The 22,524-nt window shown below is 34.9% G+C and overlaps 1 protein-coding gene across 2 annotated transcripts in view; it reads right to left on the bottom strand.

The window, feature by feature from the left end:
- The window catches only part of PTPDC1 (protein tyrosine phosphatase domain containing 1), a 57,456-nt gene extending 35,486 nt beyond the window's left edge, over nt 1-21,970 (bottom strand). For both annotated transcript variants that reach the window (XM_039879823.1, XM_039879822.1), the window contains exon 1: nt 21,696-21,970. Coding sequence is in view for 1 of the 2 variants with exons in the window: in XM_039879822.1 (XP_039735756.1) it covers nt 21,696-21,713 (18 nt within the window). In the remaining variant the exon portion in view is untranslated. The remainder of the gene's footprint in view (nt 1-21,695) is intronic.
- Between the last annotated feature and the right edge of the window lie 554 nt (nt 21,971-22,524).

Here is a 22,524-nt window from a genome sequence, read left to right as displayed (position 1 = left end):
ACACATCAGTACCCAAGTAAACACCTTAGGCCAGCAAAGACTTGAGGACCCCTGCATGTCTCCGGAGCTCGCTCTTTGTGCTACTCCCTTCTCTCCAGTACCCTACACTGCACATTCCAGCTACCCTGGCTCTCTGTACATCTCTGAGCAGGCTCTGCTTAGGGCCCTCTCCCTGCACTATAGCCTAGAAACTGCTTCCAGGGAGCGGCTAGTACAATCTTAGGCTTACTGTGTTTGTTTCTTTTCTCCGAGATCACAGTCTTGAGCTGCTTGCTTCCCAATGTCCAAAACCCATTTATATATATTTTGTTTGGTTTTCAAGTTTAAGGCCAGGAGGGTGATTCTTGTCTCTCTCAATTTTATCTTTGTTGAAAGCAGAAATCGCCCTTGGCCCTCTTCAAATAACTCAAATCCAGGGGCACTCTGCCAGAATGTTATTGTGATCGACTTTACATAAAAACATGAATTTATAGTCCCATTATATATAACTGCTGATCAATTATGTACAACTCAATTAGGTTAGTACTGTCAGAAGTTCTATTTAAATCCTGACTCTGTTCACTATCAGCTATATGAACCATTTTGAGCTTCAATTTTCTCTTCTGTGAAATGAGGATTATTATAACTACTTTCTTAGGCTGATGTGAGGGTAGAGGGATCATGTGTGTGTGCGTGCACGCTTCTAGTACAATGTCTGGCACATAGGTGTCCAATAAATGATTGTTAGTTTAATTTGCAAAGCAATATCGATAATATATTTTTGTTTCTTTCCCTTCTTAGTCTGTATTCATTTCATTTCCCTCTTATTTTTATAAGTATTTATACAGTATTGGCTTCATTACATGTATAACAGTCCTGCTAGTAGTTAGTAATGGTTGAGCTCTTCAAGATTTATGGAAACATTACCTTTACTCACAACTAAACTTACTTCATGTGCCTGGTTGTATAGTCAGGAGAAAAAGAGTTTGGCTAGTAATCCTGTCCTTTTGATGCACCATCACATACTATTTAATTTCATGTCCTGTTGCTAATGACAGATATTTTGCTCACTCTATCCTATAGTTTCTTTTATCCCCAAAAGTCCCTCAAAATGACTCAATTGTTTAGGATTAATCACATGCTCACTTTTAATACTTAAAACTTAGAACAGCAATGAACTATTACTCATGCTGTTAAGAAGAGTTGTCACGAAGTAAGAGTTTGACATAAAATATGTTCCACTTCACAAAAAAAGTTGTTTCACATAACAGGCTGGGTTCTGAGATAAACTGAGTTCTTAGGTCACTATTTTCCTTTCCATCTCCCAGACACACAGTGTTCTGCCAAAATCGACATGTGTACTTTTGGTGAGAATTTGTGGGGACTGTATGAAGAAGTGCCTGGGATGTCAGAAGTGTAGTGTAATCAGGCCCAGACTCTCAAAGCACTAGCAATCCAACCTGCATCAGAATCTCTTTGGGTGCTTGTGGAAAATGCAAATTCCTTGGCCCCATCCTCAAAATGTCTGAGTTGGTAACTCTGGTGAGGAATGTAACAACAATCTGTATTACAAAAAGACTCTAGTTTATTCTGATGTAGGAGGCCCTCTGCCCACATTAAAGAAATGCTGTCAATATGATTAGATTCTACATAGCAATTATAGTAGAAGAATTTGAGGTTGAAAAACTTAAATATTTATGGGGAAAAACAGAGATGGAAGCCCAAGTATATGAGTGAACCTATGAAAGCTATATATTTTTATGTTAATGAATAATATAATAATAACTAATAACATAAGCATACTCTATGCCAGACACTGTTCCAAGTGCTTTAAATGTATTAACTCATATTATCCTTACCACAACACTACTGAGTACTACTATTATTCCCATTTTTAAAAAATAGTTTATTTGTAGAGCAATTTTAGGTTCATAGCAAAACTGAGTGGAAGGTACCGAGATTTCCCATATACTCCCTGCTCCACCTCCACATGCACAGCCTCCCCCATATCCATTTATTACAATCAATGAACCTACATTGACACATCATTCTCACCCAAAGTCCATAGTTTACATTAGGGTTCACTCTTGGTATTGGACATTCTATGGATTTTAGCAATTGTATAATTACATGTATCTACCATTGTATGATTGTATAATGACATGTATCATACAGAATATTTTCACTGCCCTAAAAATCCTCTGTGTTCCACTTGGTCATTCCCTTGCCCTACCACCTCTCTCCTCAGCAACCACACATATTTTTATTGTTCCCATAGTTTTGCCTTTTCCAGAATGTCAGAATTGGAATCATACAATATATAGCCTTTTCAGACTGGCTTCTGTCACTTATTAAAATGCATTTAGAACTCTTTCATGTCTTTTCTCAGCTTGATAGCACAATTTTTTTTTATTCTGAATAATATTCCATCGTCTGGATGTGCCACAGTTATTTATTAATTCACCTACTGAGGACATCTTTGTTGCTTATGAGTTTTGGCAATTATGGTTAAAACTGCTGTAAACATCTGTGTGAGAGTTTTCATGTGGACGTAACATTTTTCAGCTTCTTTGGGTATATACCAAAGGGCAAGACTATTGGATTATATGGCAAGAACATGTTTAGTTTTATATATGACTCCATTTTACAGATTAGGAAACTAAGGCAAAGAAAAGTCAAATAATTTGCCTAAAGTCACAGAACTGTTAGGTAGTGGAGCTGAGATTTGAAAATCCACAGAGTTCAGCTCTAGAGTTTGTGCTCTAAACCACTATACACACAGCCTTTTAACAATAGAGACCTCGCATTAAACAAAAAGAACTTCATGTTACTCTATGTGTTTTAACTCAGCCTCACTAGATTCTGTGCCATTTATAATTCCTTTGCTTGGAAGAAACTTCTCAGATCTCTACATCCACAATAAGATTTTTAAATCTTTTTGCTTTGTGCAGATAATTTGCTGATCCTTCATCTAAATCTTCATTTACTGCTGTGCCAAAAACAAATATTAAGAACACAGCCCCTCACACATTTTAGCCTCTTCTCTCCTAAGAGAAACACAAAAGCAGCTAGCTTGAACATGAGGTTAAAAAATCCAAACATGTTTTCAATAGAGTTGTTGGCACTTACTATCTGTGTGATCTTAGGCACATTTATTAACGTCTCTGAGAATATCTGCCCAGTGGTCATTGATTACCTGAAAGTCTGTATACAGACCTAATTCAAACCTAGTCCATATTTCAGTCTGTTCTCAACACAGCAGTCAGAATAATCTTGTTAACTTCAGCTGGGTCACATCATCTCTCTCTTCAAATCCTTATAGCCATCCTATTTACAATTTAAATAAGCTCCCCTTCCCTGTTTCACTTCTCTCCTCAGGACTTATAAAGAAAATACATCTAACACATTATGTAATTTACTTACTTATCCCATTTATTGTCAGCCTTCCCCTATTAGAATGTAAGCTCCATGAAGGCAAAGATTTCTGTCTGCTTTGTCAACCGTTATATCTCCAATGCCTGCAACAGTTTGCCTCCCTTGATATTGACTACATATTTTATTTATATTCCCTCTTCACAAACTGCTGACTGAAGATTTATCCAGTGGCTCGGATACTATAAAAGTTTCTTAATATTATAGTAGTAGTTTATCATTAAAGAATTTAAGCACTCCTTATGATTCTTTATGTAGTAAAACAAAACATTTCTTTTAAACCAAAATGTCCTCACCTCTGAATATAAAATCCCTTTTCTCCTCAAATTACCTCTAGGGCAAGCAGGCAACATTTTTTAAAAACACCTTTTCTTGAAAACTGGGGTAGATGACATGGTCGATGGGAGTCAGTTATCTATAATTTTTTTCTAATCAGAACAAGCATCTGGATTCCTCGATCAAATTCAAGAAAAGACTTGTCAGTGTTTGGGTCCTGACCTTCGGAGACTACTTGAGCTGTATGCAAGAGGGGTTGGGGGGATATAAATGTGCTGAGCAGAATAGCGTGAGCACCCAACTCTGCTGTGGGCAGTGACTCAGCACTGCCTGGATTTGGCACTCACAGCACTAGGCCAGGGAAGACTAACATGGTAGAAGCTGAGAGGCTCTGGAAAACTAGCTAAGCCTGGTCATGGTAAAGAGTCAAGTCTAAGCTAAAGGGCAGTGGGTACAGAAAGGGAATGCCAATTGCTCCACTGGGTGACTCACCCCACTTTCTCTCACTTAATCCTCATAACTACATTAAAAGCTAGGTATAATCATCTTTTATATACACAGAAAATGAGGCATAGGGACATTAAGCAACTTGTTCAGAGCCATACAGATACCAGGGAGAGTCTGTATTTGCACCTGGGTGTCTGTCTTCAGATCACTTTCACTCACCGAAAGTGTGGCTGCTCAGTTTAGGGGTCTGGCTCTGGCCTGGGAGGAAATCCAAATTCTAGACATGGTTCTGTCCACCTTGCTATACATGAATGAAAGAAATTAATTTCTTCTCTCTGAGCCTCATTCTTATCATTTATTCATTTGTTCATTAAAAGTTAGGATCAGGTGATCTTTAAGGTCTCTTCAAACTCTGAAATTCTACAACATCTAGCAAGAATTTTCAAGATGTTACTTTCTTCTCTCATTCCTCTGCTTCCCCACTATCCTCTACACACACACGTGGCCTCTCAAGAAGCAGTATATAAAGAATCTTTTTATACTATCCAGTTTAGAAAGAGAAATTTGACAAAGGGTAGAGCCTCTGGGGACTTATCATTGTTGATTCACTCAGAACTACATACCTCCCCAGACACTTAATGTCTCATCTTCTCTGTTTCTGTCTGGAAAACCTATCCTCCACCCAGCAAAAGAGAACTGCCTTTATCTTCCACAATCCACTCTTTTTAAACTTTATCTTGGAGTTTTAGTAGCAGTAAAGAACTCTATTCAGCATGTAATTGGAGAAAATATAATGGAAATATTGAAATAAAAATAATCTTCTCCTTAATATATTCATTTTAATTTTTCTTTTCTCCTCACCAGAGTGAGTGGGAGTTAATCTCGTCTATTTCAGTTACATCTTCTTCAAAAGACTGGGGTTTTATAATGTGCTATATTGTAAGCAGAGATTTTTCTTTTTTTCCCCCCTAACTCCCTTATGTTAAACTACATCTGGGTTCAATTTAAATAATTTTACTGTATAAAAAGAAAGAAACAAACAAACAAAAACAAACAAACAAACAAAAAAACCCTTTTCTTTTTTTGGTTCCCCTCCAGCCTAACGAGCTAAGTCCTCAGAGAAAGTATTAAGGGCTGCCTTGGATACACACCTCTGGCAGTTCACTATGGCCTTCACTGGCTTCTGTGATCTCACACCTTAAATATACCTTAGGGAGGGTTTTCCACTCTCAGGAGACTTGTCACATATCAGAGAAAAACAACATTACAGCAAGATGCTTGCAATTTCATCATTTAAAGAAATATTCCACTTGGTCCAGATTCCTCAGAAAACACATGACAAAGCAGATGGGTAATATGCTAACAATAGGTGAAGCGGATTTTCACAAGCAAGATTTCCATATTTCCTCATCTTTTCCCACAAACAGCCATATCTGGCTAATTACTCCTATAGGTTTAAATCAACCTCATATCAACATCACCACCAGATACTTCTAAACTCATTAAGAGGTCAACAATTACTAATTTAACACCAACAGAACCACGTGGAGGGCTTTCTTAAAAATCCAGACTATAGGACCACACCACAAAATTTCTACTCGGTAGGCCTGGGTGGGGCTGAGAATCCGCATTTCCAATTGGTTTTCAGTGATATTGATGCTCTGAGAACCACTGGATTAGGTAAATAGTTTGCATTTACTTAAAAGTAGGTATTCATACAGGTTATTGTGAAGGTGTGTCTCCTTGGTTCTCTTTAGCTGTCAAACAACAAAGCATTTTTACAGCCCCTGGGACAATATTCACAAAATCTTGAAATACATTCAGAAGCTCCACATCACCAATCAAATCTAGAAAGAGCTTCATATTCCTAGGTGAGGCCTGGGTACTAATGTTCCTACTGAAACTCTATTTTAAGCCAAATGCATCACCTGAAATTAGGGCATTGCTATGCAAATGATATCAGCAAGAAGAAAGACTCCCCACAGAAGCCATTTTTTGGCTAAGCATCAGATACTACACCATTTTCAAGACCATAATTTGGATTCCTAACCAACGGATGTTCATTATCTAAATAATCCTTTTCATAAAAGTATAAATATTGCAGTTATATAAATGTTCATCTTTTAATACATATTTTGTGACATACTGTTTAGAATTAGTTCGACATGAAAAACTTAAAATACTGGGTAGAGGAGAGTTTGTTATTCACTTTATTATTTCCATTAATTTATAGACTAGGAAGGATAACAATATTTTCTACTTCAATTCCTCAAATAGTTCTCTAAGAAACAGCTATTCTGTGAAACAGCTATTCTGTGAATATCTCAAGTACTTGGGGGACGAGTCTTGGTGACTTAAAACATAGGCATTGTGTGGCTCATGTGACTGCACAGGCTTAGATCAGAACTTTCATAAAAGATACATAAAACATTTGGTTTAATGAAGTGAATTGAGCTCACACTCTAGCTTCCTCTTCCTCCAAAGAATCTGGTGAAAAGAAATTTTTTTAAAAAGCCCACAGAACAAAGAGCAGGAGGAGGTTATCAATAGACTAGTTATCTCATTGAGCTTTTGGAAGAAAGCAAGCAGATGAAAGTAAAAAGGCAACTAAAACTGAGCTGAGGAAGTTTTAGCCTAAAGATATGACCATGAATAGAGTACTATAGGGAGGAGGGTTGTGGGTACTTCATAAAAGATGGAGGACAGTGTGATGACCATTTTCTAAATGTTGGAAGAAACAGATGCTCAACCAAGAATTCTACATCCAGCTAGACTCTCCTTAAAAAATAAAGGAGAAATAAAGACATCTCTAGATTTAAAAAGAAACAAAACCCAGAGAACATTTGTTGCTAGTAGACCTGCCCTTCAAGCTGAAATAAAAGACACTAAAAGGTAACTCCAATCCACACAAAAAGCTCCAAAAACCTAGCTAAACAGGTATTATAAAATATATTTAAATATAATTCTTTTCTTGATATGTTTTCAAAAATACCTGCCTAAAACAATAATCATAAAAATGAGTTGATGAGCATATAATGTATAAAGATGTAAATTAAATTGTATGAGGGTAACAGTATAAAAGTGGGAGAAGGGAATGGAAGTATGTTGAAAGAAAATTTTTATATAGTACTGAAATTAAACTGGTATTAAACTGAACTAGACTGTTTAGGTTAAGATGCTAATTGTATTCACAGCATAAGCGCTAAGAAAATAACTCAAAATATATAAAAAAGAAACAAAAAGGGAATTAAAAAGGGATAATCAAAAACAGCTAACAAAAAAGAAGGCAAGAATAAGGAATAAAGAAATACAAAAGACATAAGACTTATAAAAAAACAAATAGGAAAATGGCAGGTATAAATCCTAATTTATCAGTCATTACATTAAATGTAAATGGATTACATACTCAACCAAAAGTCAAATTGGCAGAATGAATTTAAAAACTAATTCATCTAACAAAATACATATAAGATCTATGTGAGGAAAATTACACAATTCTGATGAACAAAATTAAAAAAAGAACTAAATAAATGAGGAGATATTCCATGTTCATGGATAGGAAGACTTAATATTGTCAAGATGTCAGTTCTTCCCAACTTAATCTACAGATTTAATGTAATCCCAGCCAAAATCTTGGCAAGTTATTTTATGGACATCAACAAACTGATTCTAAAGTCTGTATGTAGACACAAAAGAGCTAGAATAACCAGCACAAAATTGAAGGAGAAGAACAAAGCTGGATGATTCACACTAACTTCAAGGCTTACTATAAACTTACAGCAATCAAGACAATGTGGTATTGGCAAAAGAAAAGACATGTAGGTCAATGGAACTGAATATGAACCCAGGAATAAATCCATATAAATACAGTCAAGTGATGTCTGACAAAGGAGCAAAGACAAAACAATAAAGAAAAAACAGTCTCTTAAATAAATGGTGCAGGCACAACTGGACATCCACAGGCAAAAAAAAAAAAAAAAATTAGACAGAGACTTTACACTTTCCACAAAAATTAATTCAAATAAATAATATACCTAAATGTAAAAGGCAAAACTATAAAACCCCTAGAATACAGAATAAAAGAAAACCTAGATGACATTAGGTATGGTGACACCTTTTTAGATACAAAACCAAAGACACAATCCATGAAGGAAATAATTAATAAGCTGGACTTAATGCAAATTAAAATATTCTGCTCTGCTAAAGAAAATGTCAAGAGAATAAGAAGACAAGCCACAGTTAGGGAGAAAATATTTGCAAAAAACGCATCTGATAATGGACTGTTATCCAAAATTTACAAAAAACTCTTAAAATTCAACAATAAGAGAACAACCTGATTAAGAAATGGAGCGAAGATCTTAACAGATACCTCACCAAAGAAGAAATACAGATGGCAAATAAGTATACGAAAAGATACTCCACATCATATGTCATTAGAGAAATGCAAATTAAAACAACGAGACACTATTATACATCTATTAGAATGGCAAAATCTAGAAAACTGACAACATCAAATGCTGGTGAGAATGTGGAGCAATAGGAACTCTCATATATTGTTGGTAGAAATGCAAAATGGTATAGCCACTTTAGAAGGCAGTTTGGTAGTTTCTTAAAAAAAAAAAAACTAAACATATTTTTACCATATCATCCAGGAACTGTACTCTTTGGTATTTTTCCAAAGGAAGTAAAAACTATGCAAAAACTTGCACAGAAATATTTACAGCAGCTTTACTCATAAAACCTGGAAGCAACTAAGATGCCCTTCAATAGGTGAATGGATAAATAAGCTGTGGCACACTCAGATAATTAAATATTATTCAGCATTAAAAAATGAGCTATCAAGCCATTTAACATAAATGCATATGACCAAGTAAAGAAATGCATATCGCTAAATTTAAAAAGCTACATACTGCATGATTCCAACTATATGACATTCTGGAAAAGGCAAAACCACAGAGATAATAAAAAAAAGGTCAGTGGTTTCTGGGATAGGAAGAGGGAGGGATGAAAAGACAAAGCACAGAGGATTTTTAGGGCAGTGAAAACACTCTGCATGATATTACAATGATAGATAAATGTCATTATACATTTGTTTAAATTCATAGAATGTACACCACACCAAGAGTAAACCCTAAGGTAAACTATACAATTTGGGTGATTATGATCTGTCAATGTAGGTTCATCCTTGGTAATAAAAGTACCATTCTGGTGAGTGATATTGATAATGGGGGAGACTATGCATGTGTGAGGACAGGTGGGAAGTCTCTGTACCTTCCTCTCAATCTTCTGGTGAACTTAAAAATGCTCTAAAAAATAAAGCCTTTAAACAAAGTCTTTTAACAAAATGGACCCAGAATGCTTAATATAAAAAAGCATAAGTTGGATTCCATCAAAATAAAAAAAAAATGATTCAACTATATGCTGTCTACAAATGATACACTTTAGATTCAAAGACACAAACCAATTGAAAGAAAAAGATTGGAAAAATATGCAAGCAGTAACCAAAATAGAGCTGAAGTGGCCACATTAATAATATGCAAAATACTGGTAGACAAAAAAAATGTTACTAAAGACAAAAGAAAGACATTTTACAATAAGAGGATCAACAGTGAACGATGGCGGGCTTTCCCCCAAGATCAGGAACAAGACAAGAATATGAACTCTCACCACTTCCATTCAACATTGTAATGAAGGTTTCAGCCATTGCAATAATGCAAGAAAAAAAAAAAGGCTTCCATATAGGAAAGGAAGATGTAAAACCTCTATTCACAGATGATGTGATGGTAGATTTAGAAAATTCTAAAGACTCCATTAAGAAAAACTATTAGAATTAACAAATGAGTTCGGCAAATTGGCAAGATATAAGATTGAGATATAAAAATAATTGTAGGTCTCAAAGTTTAAATTGAATTTTAATTTTATTTCTGTAAGAAAAAAATGCCATTTTTCAAGTTGTGGCAGTTTCCCTCTATTCCTAATTTTCTGAGTTTTTTAGTAATGAGTCATTGCTGAACTGTGTCAAATGCTTTTTCTGCATCAACTGATATAATTGTGTGTTTTTGTTTTTTTTAACCTGTAACAGGGTGAATTATACTGACTGATTTTCAAATATTGAATAGTCTTGCACCCTCTTTACACTCTGCTTTAGGTATAGTCCACAAATTTCTGATGTTATAATTTCATTCAATTCCATGTATTTCCCCCCGAGACAAACATGTCCACTCTCACCACTCTCATTCAATATAGTGTGGAAGTCTAGCCAAAGCAATAATGCAAGAAAAAGTAAAAATCTTCCATATTGGAAAAAAGAGGTAAAATTGTGTTTATTCAGAGATGACATTTATCTACATAGAACATACGATACAATCCACAAAAAACCCTACTAGACTAACAAGATTTAGCAAGATTGTGATTTACATGATCAATGTACAAAATTAATCATATTTTTATATAACAAGGAAAAATTATGAAATTAAAACTTAAAAACACATTTACAATAGCATAAAAAAGTATGAAATATTTAGGAATATATCTGATAAAGGATGTGAAAAGGCTGCATACTGAAAACTATAAAACACTTCTGAGAAAAATTAGAGGACCTAAAAAAATGGCAAGATCTACTGTGTCATAATTCAGAAAACTAGTTAAGATTTCAATTCTTCCCATAATGAACTACAGATCCAACACAATCTCAACAAAAATACCACAAGGCTTTTTATAGAAATTGATAGGCCAATTATAATACTTTCATGGAAATGTAGAGGATCTACAGTAGCCAAAACAACTTTGGAAAAAACTTATCAGTCTTAACACTACCTGATTTTAAGCAACAGTATAAAAACAGTGAGGAAGTAGCTTAAAGCAGATAAATTGAGCAATGGAACAAAAAAGAATGTCCAGAAAGATACCCACACCTACTGGACAATTTATTTTTGACAGAAATGCAAAAGCAATGAAGTAGAAAAAGTATCTTCTTTTCAACAAAATGTTCTAGAATTGAATAGCCATATGCAAAAACATGAACCTCAAATGATCTCTCATAGTACATACAAAAATTAATTCAAAATGTATCATACACCAAAATGGAAGAACTAAAAACATAAACTTTATAAACATAAAGCAAAACTGATAGAACTGAAAGGAGATATAGACTAATCTACTTTTTATAGTAGGAGGCTTCAACACCCTTCTCCAAATAACTGATTGATCAAGCAGGTACAAAAACAGTAAGAACACAGATGACCTGAACAGCACTTCAATCAACTTGGTCTAGTTGAAATTTATAGACTATTCCATCTAACAACAAAGGCTCACATGAAACATTCACCAAGATGGACCACATTCTGGTACATAAAACATATTTCAACAAATGTAAAAGAAAGAAACCATACTAAGTATGTTCTCAGAGTATATCAGGAAAAAACTAGAAATCAAGAATAGAAAGATAGTTGGACAATTCAAAATATTTGGAAATTAAACAACATACTTCTAAATTACACATCAGTTAAGAAGTCTCAAGAGAAATTTTTAAATATTTTGAACTAAATAAAAATGAAAATACAACTTTTCTTATATAACAATGTGACTATAGTTAACACCACTGGAGTGTACACATAAAAATTATTAAGATGGTAAATTTTATGTTATGAGTATTTTACTGCAATTAATTTTTTAAAAGACCACATCAAAATTTATAAGATGCCGCTAAAGTAGTGCTTAGAGAGAAATTTATAGTATTAAATGCATATTTTAGAAAAAAAGAAAGATCTAAAATCAATAACCTAAACTTCTAACTTAAGAAACTAGAAAAATAAATTAAACCTAAAGCAAGAGGAAGGAAGGAAATGATAAAACTCTAGCCAAATCAGGAAAAAAAAGAGAAGACACAAATTACCAAATAACAGGGAAAAAAATAGGGGTCATCACACTAATCCTACAGACATCAGTCATCAAATAAATATGAGAGAATACTACGAATAGGTCTATGCCCATAAATTTGATAATTTAGATAAAATAGACCAATCCTTAAAGGGCACAAACTACCAAAACTCACTCAAGGAGATATAGATAATATGAACAGACTCATATCTAAAAAAGAAATTAGTAGGAACCCCCCTTCACCGCCCCCCCCAAAAAAAAACACGAGGCTCAGATAGTTTCACTGGTGAATTTTTCCAAACATTTAAGGAAGAAATTATACCACTTTTACAATCTCTTCCAGAAAACAGAAAACAGAAGAGAGATCAATCACTTCCCAACTCGTTTTCTAAGGCCAGCTCATTCGACCTATTCCAAAAATAAATATATTACAAAAAAGAAAACAATAAACCAGTAATTTTCATTAATTTAGATGTAAATGTTAGCAAAACGAATCCAGCAACATATAAAAAAGATAATACATCATGATCCTGTGGAGTTCATTTCAACAATACAAGACTAATTTAACTTCTGTAAATCAATCAATGGAATTCATCATTTAATAGACTGAACAAGAAAAATCATGTGATATTAATAAATGCAGCAGAAACAGAGTTCAACATCTATTTATAATAAAACTCTCAAAAAACTAAGAATAGATGGGAATTCTCTAATCTAATAAAGACTATTTAAGAGAATCACAGCTAATACCATATTAATAGTGAGATGTTAAGTTTTCCCCTAAGATCAGGAATGAGGCATGAATGTTCTCTTACACCACTTATAACTCAACTTCATACTAAAAGTGTTAGCTAGTGTAATTAGACAAGAAAAGGAAATGAAAGGTATACAAATTGAAAACAAAGAAATAAAACTGTCTTTATTCACAGACAACTTATTGTTTATACAGAAAACCCAAAGAATCTACCAAATAACTCCTGTACATAAGTGACTTAAGCAAGGTTAAAAGGTACATAGTCAATTTACAAAAGTGAACTGTTTTCCTACATACGAGCAGTGAATACTTGGAATTTGAATTAAAAAAAAATAATACATTTATAATAGCATCCAAAATGAAGTCCTTAGGTATAAATCTAACAAAATATTTACAGGACCTGTGTATAAAAAACTAGAAATCACCGATGAAAGAAATAAAAGAAAATCTAAATAAACAAAGAGATGTGTGTTCTTGCATTGGAAGACTCAACATTGTAAAGACATTAATTCTCCCCATCTGAGCTATGGGCTTACTGCAATTCCTACCGAAATCCAGCCAGGTTTTTAGTAGACATGTATAAGCTTATTCTAAAATTTATATGAAAAGCAAAGATACTAGGATAGCCAATTCAATTTTGGAAAAGAACAAAGTTGGAGGATTTATATTACTTGATTTCAACACTTACTATAAAGCTATAGTAATGAACAGAGAGAGGCAAAAGAACAGTGAAACAATAAAGAGCTTGGAAACAGACCCACAAAAATATAGCTAATTTTTGTCAAAATATAGCTAATTTTGTCAAAATATAGCTAATTTTTGTCAAAATATAGCTAATTTTGTCAAAATATAGCTAATTTTTGACAAAGGTACAAACACAATTCAATGGAGAGAGAATAGTCTTCAACAAATGATGTTAGACATTGGACTGAGCTCATACCTTACACAAAAACAACTCAAAATGGATCACGGACCTAAAATGTAAAATGCAGAAACTGTAAAATTTCTAGAAGAAAACGTAGGAGGAAATCTGCATGACTTTGAGTTTGATGATGAGTATTTAAGTACAATAAACACGAAAAGCAAAATTCATGAAAGAAAAAATTTTAAGTTGGACTTAATATTTCTCACAGAATATAAACTGGTTATGTTTCTAACATGTTAGACCATTTTTAGGGCCATGAAACTATTTTGTATAGAACTATAGTGATGGATACTGATGTCATCCATTTCTCAAAACCCACAGAAATTTAGAGCACAAAGAGTGAATCTTAATTTTAAAATGCAAATTTTAGAACATCGACTTGGGGGGCGGGGTCCACCATGAAATGCAAACTATGACAAATTAATTGTATTGCAAATGTATAAATATAACTTCACTGGAGAGGATGGGGGGAAAAGGGATCTAAATAACTATGGAGATGAATGGAAACTGTAAGAGAAAACAAAAGGAACTGTACATAAGCCCTGTAATAGGTAATGCTGTTTCTCATGAAGATACTGGTTAACAATTCTGATACTACTGTACATGTACAGTGGGACTGAAAAAATAAGTAAAAAGATGGTGAATGTTAGGAGCCAGGTTTCTCACCATTAGAATGGGAGGTTACAGATAAGTAAGGCGGAAAGGCTAGAATGAACCACGTAGTTCTGAATTAGAGTCTGAGACATCAGTAGGGATTCCTGTTTAGCTTAACATAGAAACTAACGAGTCAAAGTAGAAAGAATACAGACATGTATGTATATAGAGGTTAATATACATACATTTATTTCCTAACTCTGGTCACTGACAGAACAAATCTTGGTTTCTAATACCGTTCTCCAATAAAAAGACCCAGGGATCTTCACTGAAATGGCTGATTTTAGGGATGAAGCAGGGAATACATGATGAGCCTGGAGCATCCATCCTGTGGTGCCAGAAAGTAAGGAGGCGCTCAAAATAAATTGCTGGGAATATACCAAAGGGATACAGAAGCCAACTGAAAGAGCTCCTAATGGCAAAAGCTGAAACAATTTGAGCGACAAAATAAATGCAGTTTTCAGTTATAATAACAGAAAACTCTGACATGCTCAATAATAATACTAGGTAATCTTTGATAATCTTCCAACTTTCATTCATATAAAGTTGTGTTATTGTACAGGTATATTTTTTCAAAGTAGGAGGACAGAATATACCAGGAACATAGCTTAAAGGGGACAGACGCACTGATGTATGTTTAGAGGGAAAGAGGTCAGGATAATTAGGGACTCAAATGGTACTTAGTAGGGGCTCAAATATTTATTATAAATTTGAATATTATAATATTCAAATTTATAATAAATATTTGAGCCCCTACTAAGTACCAAGAACTATGAAAAATATGGAGAAACATGAGGATAAATAAAATAGTTTCTGGCCTTGAGAAGGTAACTGTCTGGTAGAAAAGATAAAAGCATACATGCAGGCAGTAATGAATCCAAATATTTAAAGGACTCTTGTACAGAAGAGAGTCAGAAGTATGACCTGAGGGACAGTCTTAGGAATGAAAGGTAGGTAGGGTAACAGGCCGACCTGGACTCAGCATCTTGCACAAAGTTAGTGATTAACATATGTTAAGATCTCTTCTCTAAATGCCCCATACAACAGGATTCACTCCAAAACCAATAAAATTTTACCATGAAAATGAAAGGGCATTATTTCCATCCTATATGGTTATAATCGCCTAGAAAAGCTAAGTTTTTAAAAAAGAATAACATTTGAAAGTCTAAAATGTAATAGAAAGAAAAATATTTCAATTTTATTTCCATTTACACAAATGTGAAGAATCACAAAGTTTGATTTGTCTATCAAGGAGGTCTACTACTGAGCCAAATAATAATCAATTATAGAACTAGACTCTAGAATGTACAAGATAAAAGCGTAATTATTCTATAATTTCTTTATAGAGATTTAGGTCATTAAGGGCATTCATACTTTAAAATTCCACGAATAATTAGAAATATTTAAAAATATCTAATCATTTGAATTAGATAGGAGGGAAGAAAATTATCTAAATGAAAATACTCTTCTCATGTGTACTAGGAAACACAACTAATCATGGAGAGAAGAAAACCTCTCTGTGGTCCTGCTTATCATCTCTGTTTTCAATGAGCTTTTGTTCAAAGGGAAGAAAACAATGAACTAGAGTCAACTGATTTTGTACAAAATTAGGCAGACTAAGTCAGATGCATAATAGCACCTTTGCAAAACAAGCTTATAGAATGGAGGAAATGTGGAGCACAGGGGCTGAGAAAAATGAACTCAGCTATGAGAAAAAAAGGAAGAGATAGCTGTCCAATAATAGTGCTCACTAGGGCACGATAAAGGTAAACTTGTTCAGGTAGGCTGCTGATATAAAGTACAGAAATGTACGTGTTCAAAAAATGATAGCAATGATGACAGTGATTATTATAAAGTAGCCAGGTCAGAATGGTCAGCATCTAGGAAGAGCCTGGCCTGTAGGAGACTTCAGGTAGAGGATCTGGGAAAGACAGGCACTGGCATTAGTTGCAGTATCTTATTTCAGCAACATATTAAAGTATTAAAAATTGATTTAAAATGGTAAAACAATTCTACTAAAGAAAATCAAATACAAAAACTGTATACGTAGTATGTAAAAATAAGTAGGCAGAGAAAAATCTCTTTCATAGACTTGAAAGAGATTGACCAAAATGCTGATAATGGAAGTATGCTTGACTTTTATTCCTTTATATTTTTCTCTATTTTCCATTTTTACTTATATTGTTTCTTATTTGTTATTACTCAGATGACTAAAACAAACTTAAAAAGTTAGTTTACACATACCTTTCCCTAAAGACATATGATAGACTTGGGAAGTCAAAATCCGCTGTAGTTTATAAAACAGGGTAGATAAAGGAGTTTGACCTTAAAATGAGAATAAACCCACCCATTCATGGAACAGGCTCAAAACAGATAACATATACATATTCAATTTAAATGAAAAGGGTCAAAGCTCTCATAGGAGAGCTGTCATTTTATATGACCATTATAAATAGAATCCTCTATAGACTAAGAAAAAGGAAAATTAGATTAGTCAACTAATGGAATATTAACAGTGGTGGGATTGTTGGTATCGTCTAAATTTTTATACTCAACATTTTACTTTTATAGGAATAAAAATGCTATTTTAAAAAGATTCTGTAGTTGCACTGGTTACTATTATATAAACCTTAGGTATTTACTTTAATGCTACATTTTAAAATATATTCCCACCATTGCTTTAAATATTTAATATAAATTTAATCTGTGCCCTGAGTCATTTATGCATAATTTCTTATAGACTAGAAAAACATTAAGACTGAAGGCAAAATACTATGTATTTCAAAACAGGGATAATTTAATAGTCAAATATATTTGCATATTAGCAGTAGACATAACAAAATTGCTAGAAAGTTTGAGGTAATATATAAAAGGCAAAATGGAATTTTAAAATTGGACTATTTTCTTTGGAACATAAAATTTTAAATTTGAATCTATATTACTCAACTTCAAACATGTGTCTCCCCCTTGCTTACAACTCTGAGAAAGAATTTCAACATTTGATTTTATTTTCCTATATTACTCCAAATCCTCCCAACTCTACTCTCAATGCTCTGCCTCAAGCATCGAGTGGGAGGGTAGATGATAGGGGGTAAAGTCGACCAGAATTAAGGAAGGAAAGGAACAAAGAAGGGGATTTTGTTCTTGGGTGGACAGTTTGGGTTTCTGAATTTATCCTTTAAAGTAATTCTATAAATAGATTCTTTTGATCTCTATTCTAGCAACAACTGCTTAAAATGAATTAGAAACATGTGAGTAAAAAGCATATTTATGTACCATATAATACTAGATTTAAAAATATAAGCTATAAAGTAGAATGTACACTATGATCTCATTTTTATAAAAAATACAAACAAAATATATACATAGACAAAAGATTGGAAGAATATATATCAAAATATTAACAGTGTATATTTTATTTTTTTCTGATTATTAATATTTCCTAAGTTTGACAATGAATACATATTTTGTAAGAAAAATGTTATTTTTAATAGACCATATACATTACATGCAAACTTCTTGGAAAACACTATTGGGAATAGAATAAAATAAAAACACAGTCACAACACTAATTAAACTACTAGGCAATTTAAATCTTAAAACAAGTTTTTTTAAAAATTGAGAAAATGTAATTCTCTAGAACTCTTTTCATCTAGAGTTAAATTAATCTTTATAAAGTATAAAAGTAACTTGTCAAAGATGACTTTGCAAAGGCATGATTCAAAATGAAAAAATGTTTTCATGAGTAGCTAAGATCCCATGGCCCTTACTAAATGTACAAGAATCTGGCATTGGATCTACTATAATATATAATAGATCCTTTTCAATTATTATGATGTCTGGCATATAGTAAATGCTCAAAACATTTGATGAAATAAAGTCCTGAGTTCATATACAGGGTCAGACAACTTTCCTTTTGAAGAGTAGGATGCCACAGTTACTAGATCAAACATGCAAAAGAAATGATGCTGCTTGAACTGTAGTGAATAGAAATGATGCAGAGATCAAAAAGGCATGCCTCCGTTTCTCTCAGGTAATTTGTGGGCCTTCTAACCATTCTCCACCTGCAATGGACAGCTTCTTGTGCTACAAACATTGCAGCAACCAGAAAAAAAGTCTGATTCAGAGACTGATACTTATTCATGCCCACAAAGAAAGAACAAAAAGAGAAATTATTCTTTTATAGCACCTACAATTAAACTAGGTGATCAATCACCTTGTAGTAGAATTCGCCACTCAAAAGATTAAGAATTAAAATCATAAGGTTTACAACCAAAGAGGACAAATGTTAGGTTTTAAATCATGACAAAAATGTAATGTCCAAATACTTAGCACAGAAAACATGATTAATAACAAACTGAGAAGATGTTAAAGCATAATCCCTATTAATATTTTTTAGTTTTTTTTTCATGCAAGTGTAAGTAGTTAGGGAGTTTTGAATCTTCATCTTTGCAACTTAGTCACTTGCAAAATTCAGTTTCTTTAAAAACTCAATCTGTTCAATTTGCTGTGATCAGACCGATCACTGATCAATAAGAAAAATAAAGATACGTAACTTCTAAATTATGTCTATGGTTACTGGGCTAGTGGGTCTCTTAGAAACCTGTTTTAATGGTCAGTCCTTACCCATTGTTTATGTTAAAATTCCCATGGGCTTAAAGATCCATAAATTTTACAGAAATCACTGAGAAAGATTTTTTTTAATATAATTTTTTACTAAAATAGGTGCTCATACTAATTGCTATTAAAAGGGAATGATTTCCACGAAAAATAAGATTATAACTTCCTAAAGTTAAGCTAAAAGTCTATCAAAGCACTGACATTTTTATGGAACAAATGTAAATTATATCTCTTGGATCAACTGTAAGAAGTATTTCAGACCTGGGAAAACTTAAACTGCTAATTTATTTTTCTTAAGTCCCTACTTTCTGACACACAAACTACTTTCACAATCTTAACTGAGACTTGCACTTAAGAGAATTTTCTAACCAATATTTTGTTACAAATGATATTCAGTAAGGAACACATTTCCTTACCATGTTAACATTCAAAGATATTATAATTTTATTGTTCAAGCATTTATTACAATCGGTAGCTACCTTGTTTTATTTGCATATTGTCTTTTTCCCACATAATTTCTGTAAGATCTGGGACCCAGTCTTCTATACTGGTATATCTCCTACTTCTAACATAGTACCTGGCACTAACAAGTATTCATACGTACTTACTGAGTTAACAAATGATTTTGGTCAGAGAGCAAAACATGATAAAGAGCTAGACAGTCTATGCCCTTAGATAGTCTATGCCCTCAAAAAAATTTTTTTAAGGTGGCTTGTTATTATTTTTATGGATCTTTTTATGTTTCACTTATAGTATATGCGCAAAAAAATTGCATCTTTTTTTTGGGGGGGGGAATGAAAATGACCTCCAATATTACAGCTGGGTTTGAACTTACAAATTTGCTCTAAAGAGAGTCAAGAAGAAAGAAGAAAAAGAACTAATGGTAGAAAAATAGTTGTGCTTAGTATTCTACCAGGATTTTATACATGCTGTCTCAGATAAAACCCTGGAGGCACTGTCTTCATTTTAATATGAGCAAAGTGAAAATCAGAGAGGAAGTCATTGGCCCAAGGTCAAGACAATGTTGGAATTGGGATTAGAGTACCAGTTCTTTCTTAAACTAAAGCCCTCTTTATTTCTTCTACTCCATGTTGTCTCCACAAGAAGCATAAAAAATAACTATAACTTTTTCAGTAACAACACATTAAGTGCATTAAATGATAGTTATTATTTCCAAAGAAATGTTTTGATTATTCAATTTATATAATTTTTAGAACAGGAAATATGTAAATTAATAATTAAATTAAATGTATCTTTTGGTGAGGCTGGAGTGATACGGGTAACAAAGTCACAAGAAAAGACACATTTCAATGTATATATTTTCACACCCACTATATACTTATTGTAGAACTAATGAAAATCTTCAGATTTTGAGGCATTTTTAATTGAGAAAAAGGATCAGATATACCTTTTAGAGAACTGTGTTTTAAGATTTATCTTCAGGGTAATTTTCAGATTTCCAATTGGAATCTGAAGTTCATGCCCATCTCTCCAAAGAATTTTCTAAATTATGTGAACCTGAACAATCTATATGATTAACAACAGGGTGATCATTAGTAGCAGAAAAATGCAAAAGAACACAAAAATAATTCTGTTAGACTGGTGACATTATGGATGAATTGTGGTTTTTAAACTTTTTTCATGTTTTAAAGTTTGTTTAATATTAATTTTAAAGTAAATGCCTTGAGCCTGTTTTTTAGGAAGGTCAAAATAGCATTGAAGAAAGTGCTACCAAAAAAAAAAAGGCAAAGCAAATTGTCGGCATTTTCTCAAACCTAGAGCTGTTCAACAGTGCAAGGTGTTATCTCATAAACCCTGGCTTCTCCCAACAAGTTTTCCTCTCAAAGCTTGGTTAGTCAGTCACCTTTCCAGAAAAAGAGATGGACCCTCTGAGCAGGAAGGGAAATTTTGAGTCCTTTGGGTACAACCCCATGGGAACTGGGTAGGAAATTAGACTGGAGTAGTTGTTCTCAAAACGCTCCCTGGATCACCAAAATGGAATCACCTAGGAAATGGTTAAAATGCATAACCCCAGGCCTGGTTCCAGACAATGAATTCACATTTCTGAAGGGGGGCTGGGAATCTTCATTTTAAAAGGGTCACAAGGTGAAATTCTTGTGCACAAGAGGTTCGGACAGAACTGGACTGGAGGCTGAGAGACAACATGATGAGCGGGGTGGGTTTGGAGCCATGCAGATTTGGGTTTAAATCACAGTTCTTCCATTTAATAGCTCTGACTGCAAGTCACCCAAACCCTCGAGCCTCACAATTCTTTCATATAGAAAGTGGGATGACACTTACCTTGTAGTGGAGACCAAGTAAAAATATGTGCGTGTGTAGTTATGTGAATTTTAGTTTGTTTTAATCCCTGAATATACACAACTATTACTGGACCCTCTGATTCTCTTCCCCTAAGCACTATTTCATATTTTTTTCTCATTTCTCCCCTTACCCCCAGGAGCCTAGAGAAAGATGACTTGGTCAGGTTACCACAAATGAGGGCAAGATTTGGTCTACATCAGAGTCACAGCTGTCCCGTTTGGCTCTCCCAGTGTTTCATAATTTACTGTTAACTAGTTGCCAACATTAAAAAATCAAGAGCTTCCACGTGAGAATCCGGACATTCAGATGCTAGAGATCGCTCGGTCCCAGGCGGCGGCAGCCCCGCAGCCCCGGAACGTGGGGCTGGAGACCTCCTCCCTCGCCCCATTAAGGGCCCCCGGGGCTCACCGCGTACGAGTCGGACATCAGGACGCCCGGGATCCACTGGCGCAGCTGCCTCAGCTGCAGGCAGCTCGGCGCCTCCTCTGCCGCTCCGCATCCCCCGGCCGACGGGGCTCCCACAGGCCGCGCTTGGAGCCCGGGGACAGCGGGGTCCCGGCAGGCAGCCGGGGCCCTTGGAGCCCAGGACAAGCAGCCCCGATCCTCCTCACGGCCTCACCTACTCACCGGACAACTGCCGCGCGCGCGGACCACTCACCCACTCCGGGCGTTCCCGGGGGAGGTGCCGCTCCTGCACCGCCCAGGTCAGCCCCGCCCACTCCTGCCCAACCTAATCGCCGCCTCGCACCGCTGCACGTGACGCGTGTCGACCAATGGCAGCACGAGGCGGTCCGTGTCGCGACCCGCCACTCTGGGCGCTTTCAAAGCCCGCCGCAGGCGAGGTCTGAGGGCAGCGGGAGCGTGAGGTGTCGGCAGGCTGCGGGGGGCGCGCAGAGAAGCGGTGCGGACACTGTAGGGTTAGTGGGCCGCGCACAGGTGGAGATGAGGGCGCGAGGGAATGGCGGGCGGTCGCGTGCCCGCTTCTGCCTGGCTACAGAGAGCTCGATTCCCTCTCTGACTCTTCTTGCTTTAGGAGAAACTTCACCTTGTGTGCAGTCTTGGTGTCATTCTTAATTTAGGCACCCTCTGCTCTCCTAGCCAATGGGTGGGCAGTTGACTCAAGCAAGCTAAGCCAATCGGAACATCACCAAGACCGAGACAAAGTAGTGAGATGGGGACTTGAGAAGAATGTCAAAATATACTCACTAGAGAGAAAGTGATGGGGGTTTGTTTGAGT

The sequence above is a fragment of the Pteropus medius genome, unplaced genomic scaffold (genome assembly GCF_902729225.1).
Source record: "Pteropus medius unplaced genomic scaffold, Ma_sr-lr_union100, whole genome shotgun sequence".
Classification (NCBI taxonomy): domain Eukaryota; kingdom Metazoa; phylum Chordata; class Mammalia; order Chiroptera; family Pteropodidae; genus Pteropus; species Pteropus medius.
The sequence above is the reverse complement of the archived record's forward strand: the minus strand, read 5'-3'. Positions and strand labels throughout refer to the sequence as shown.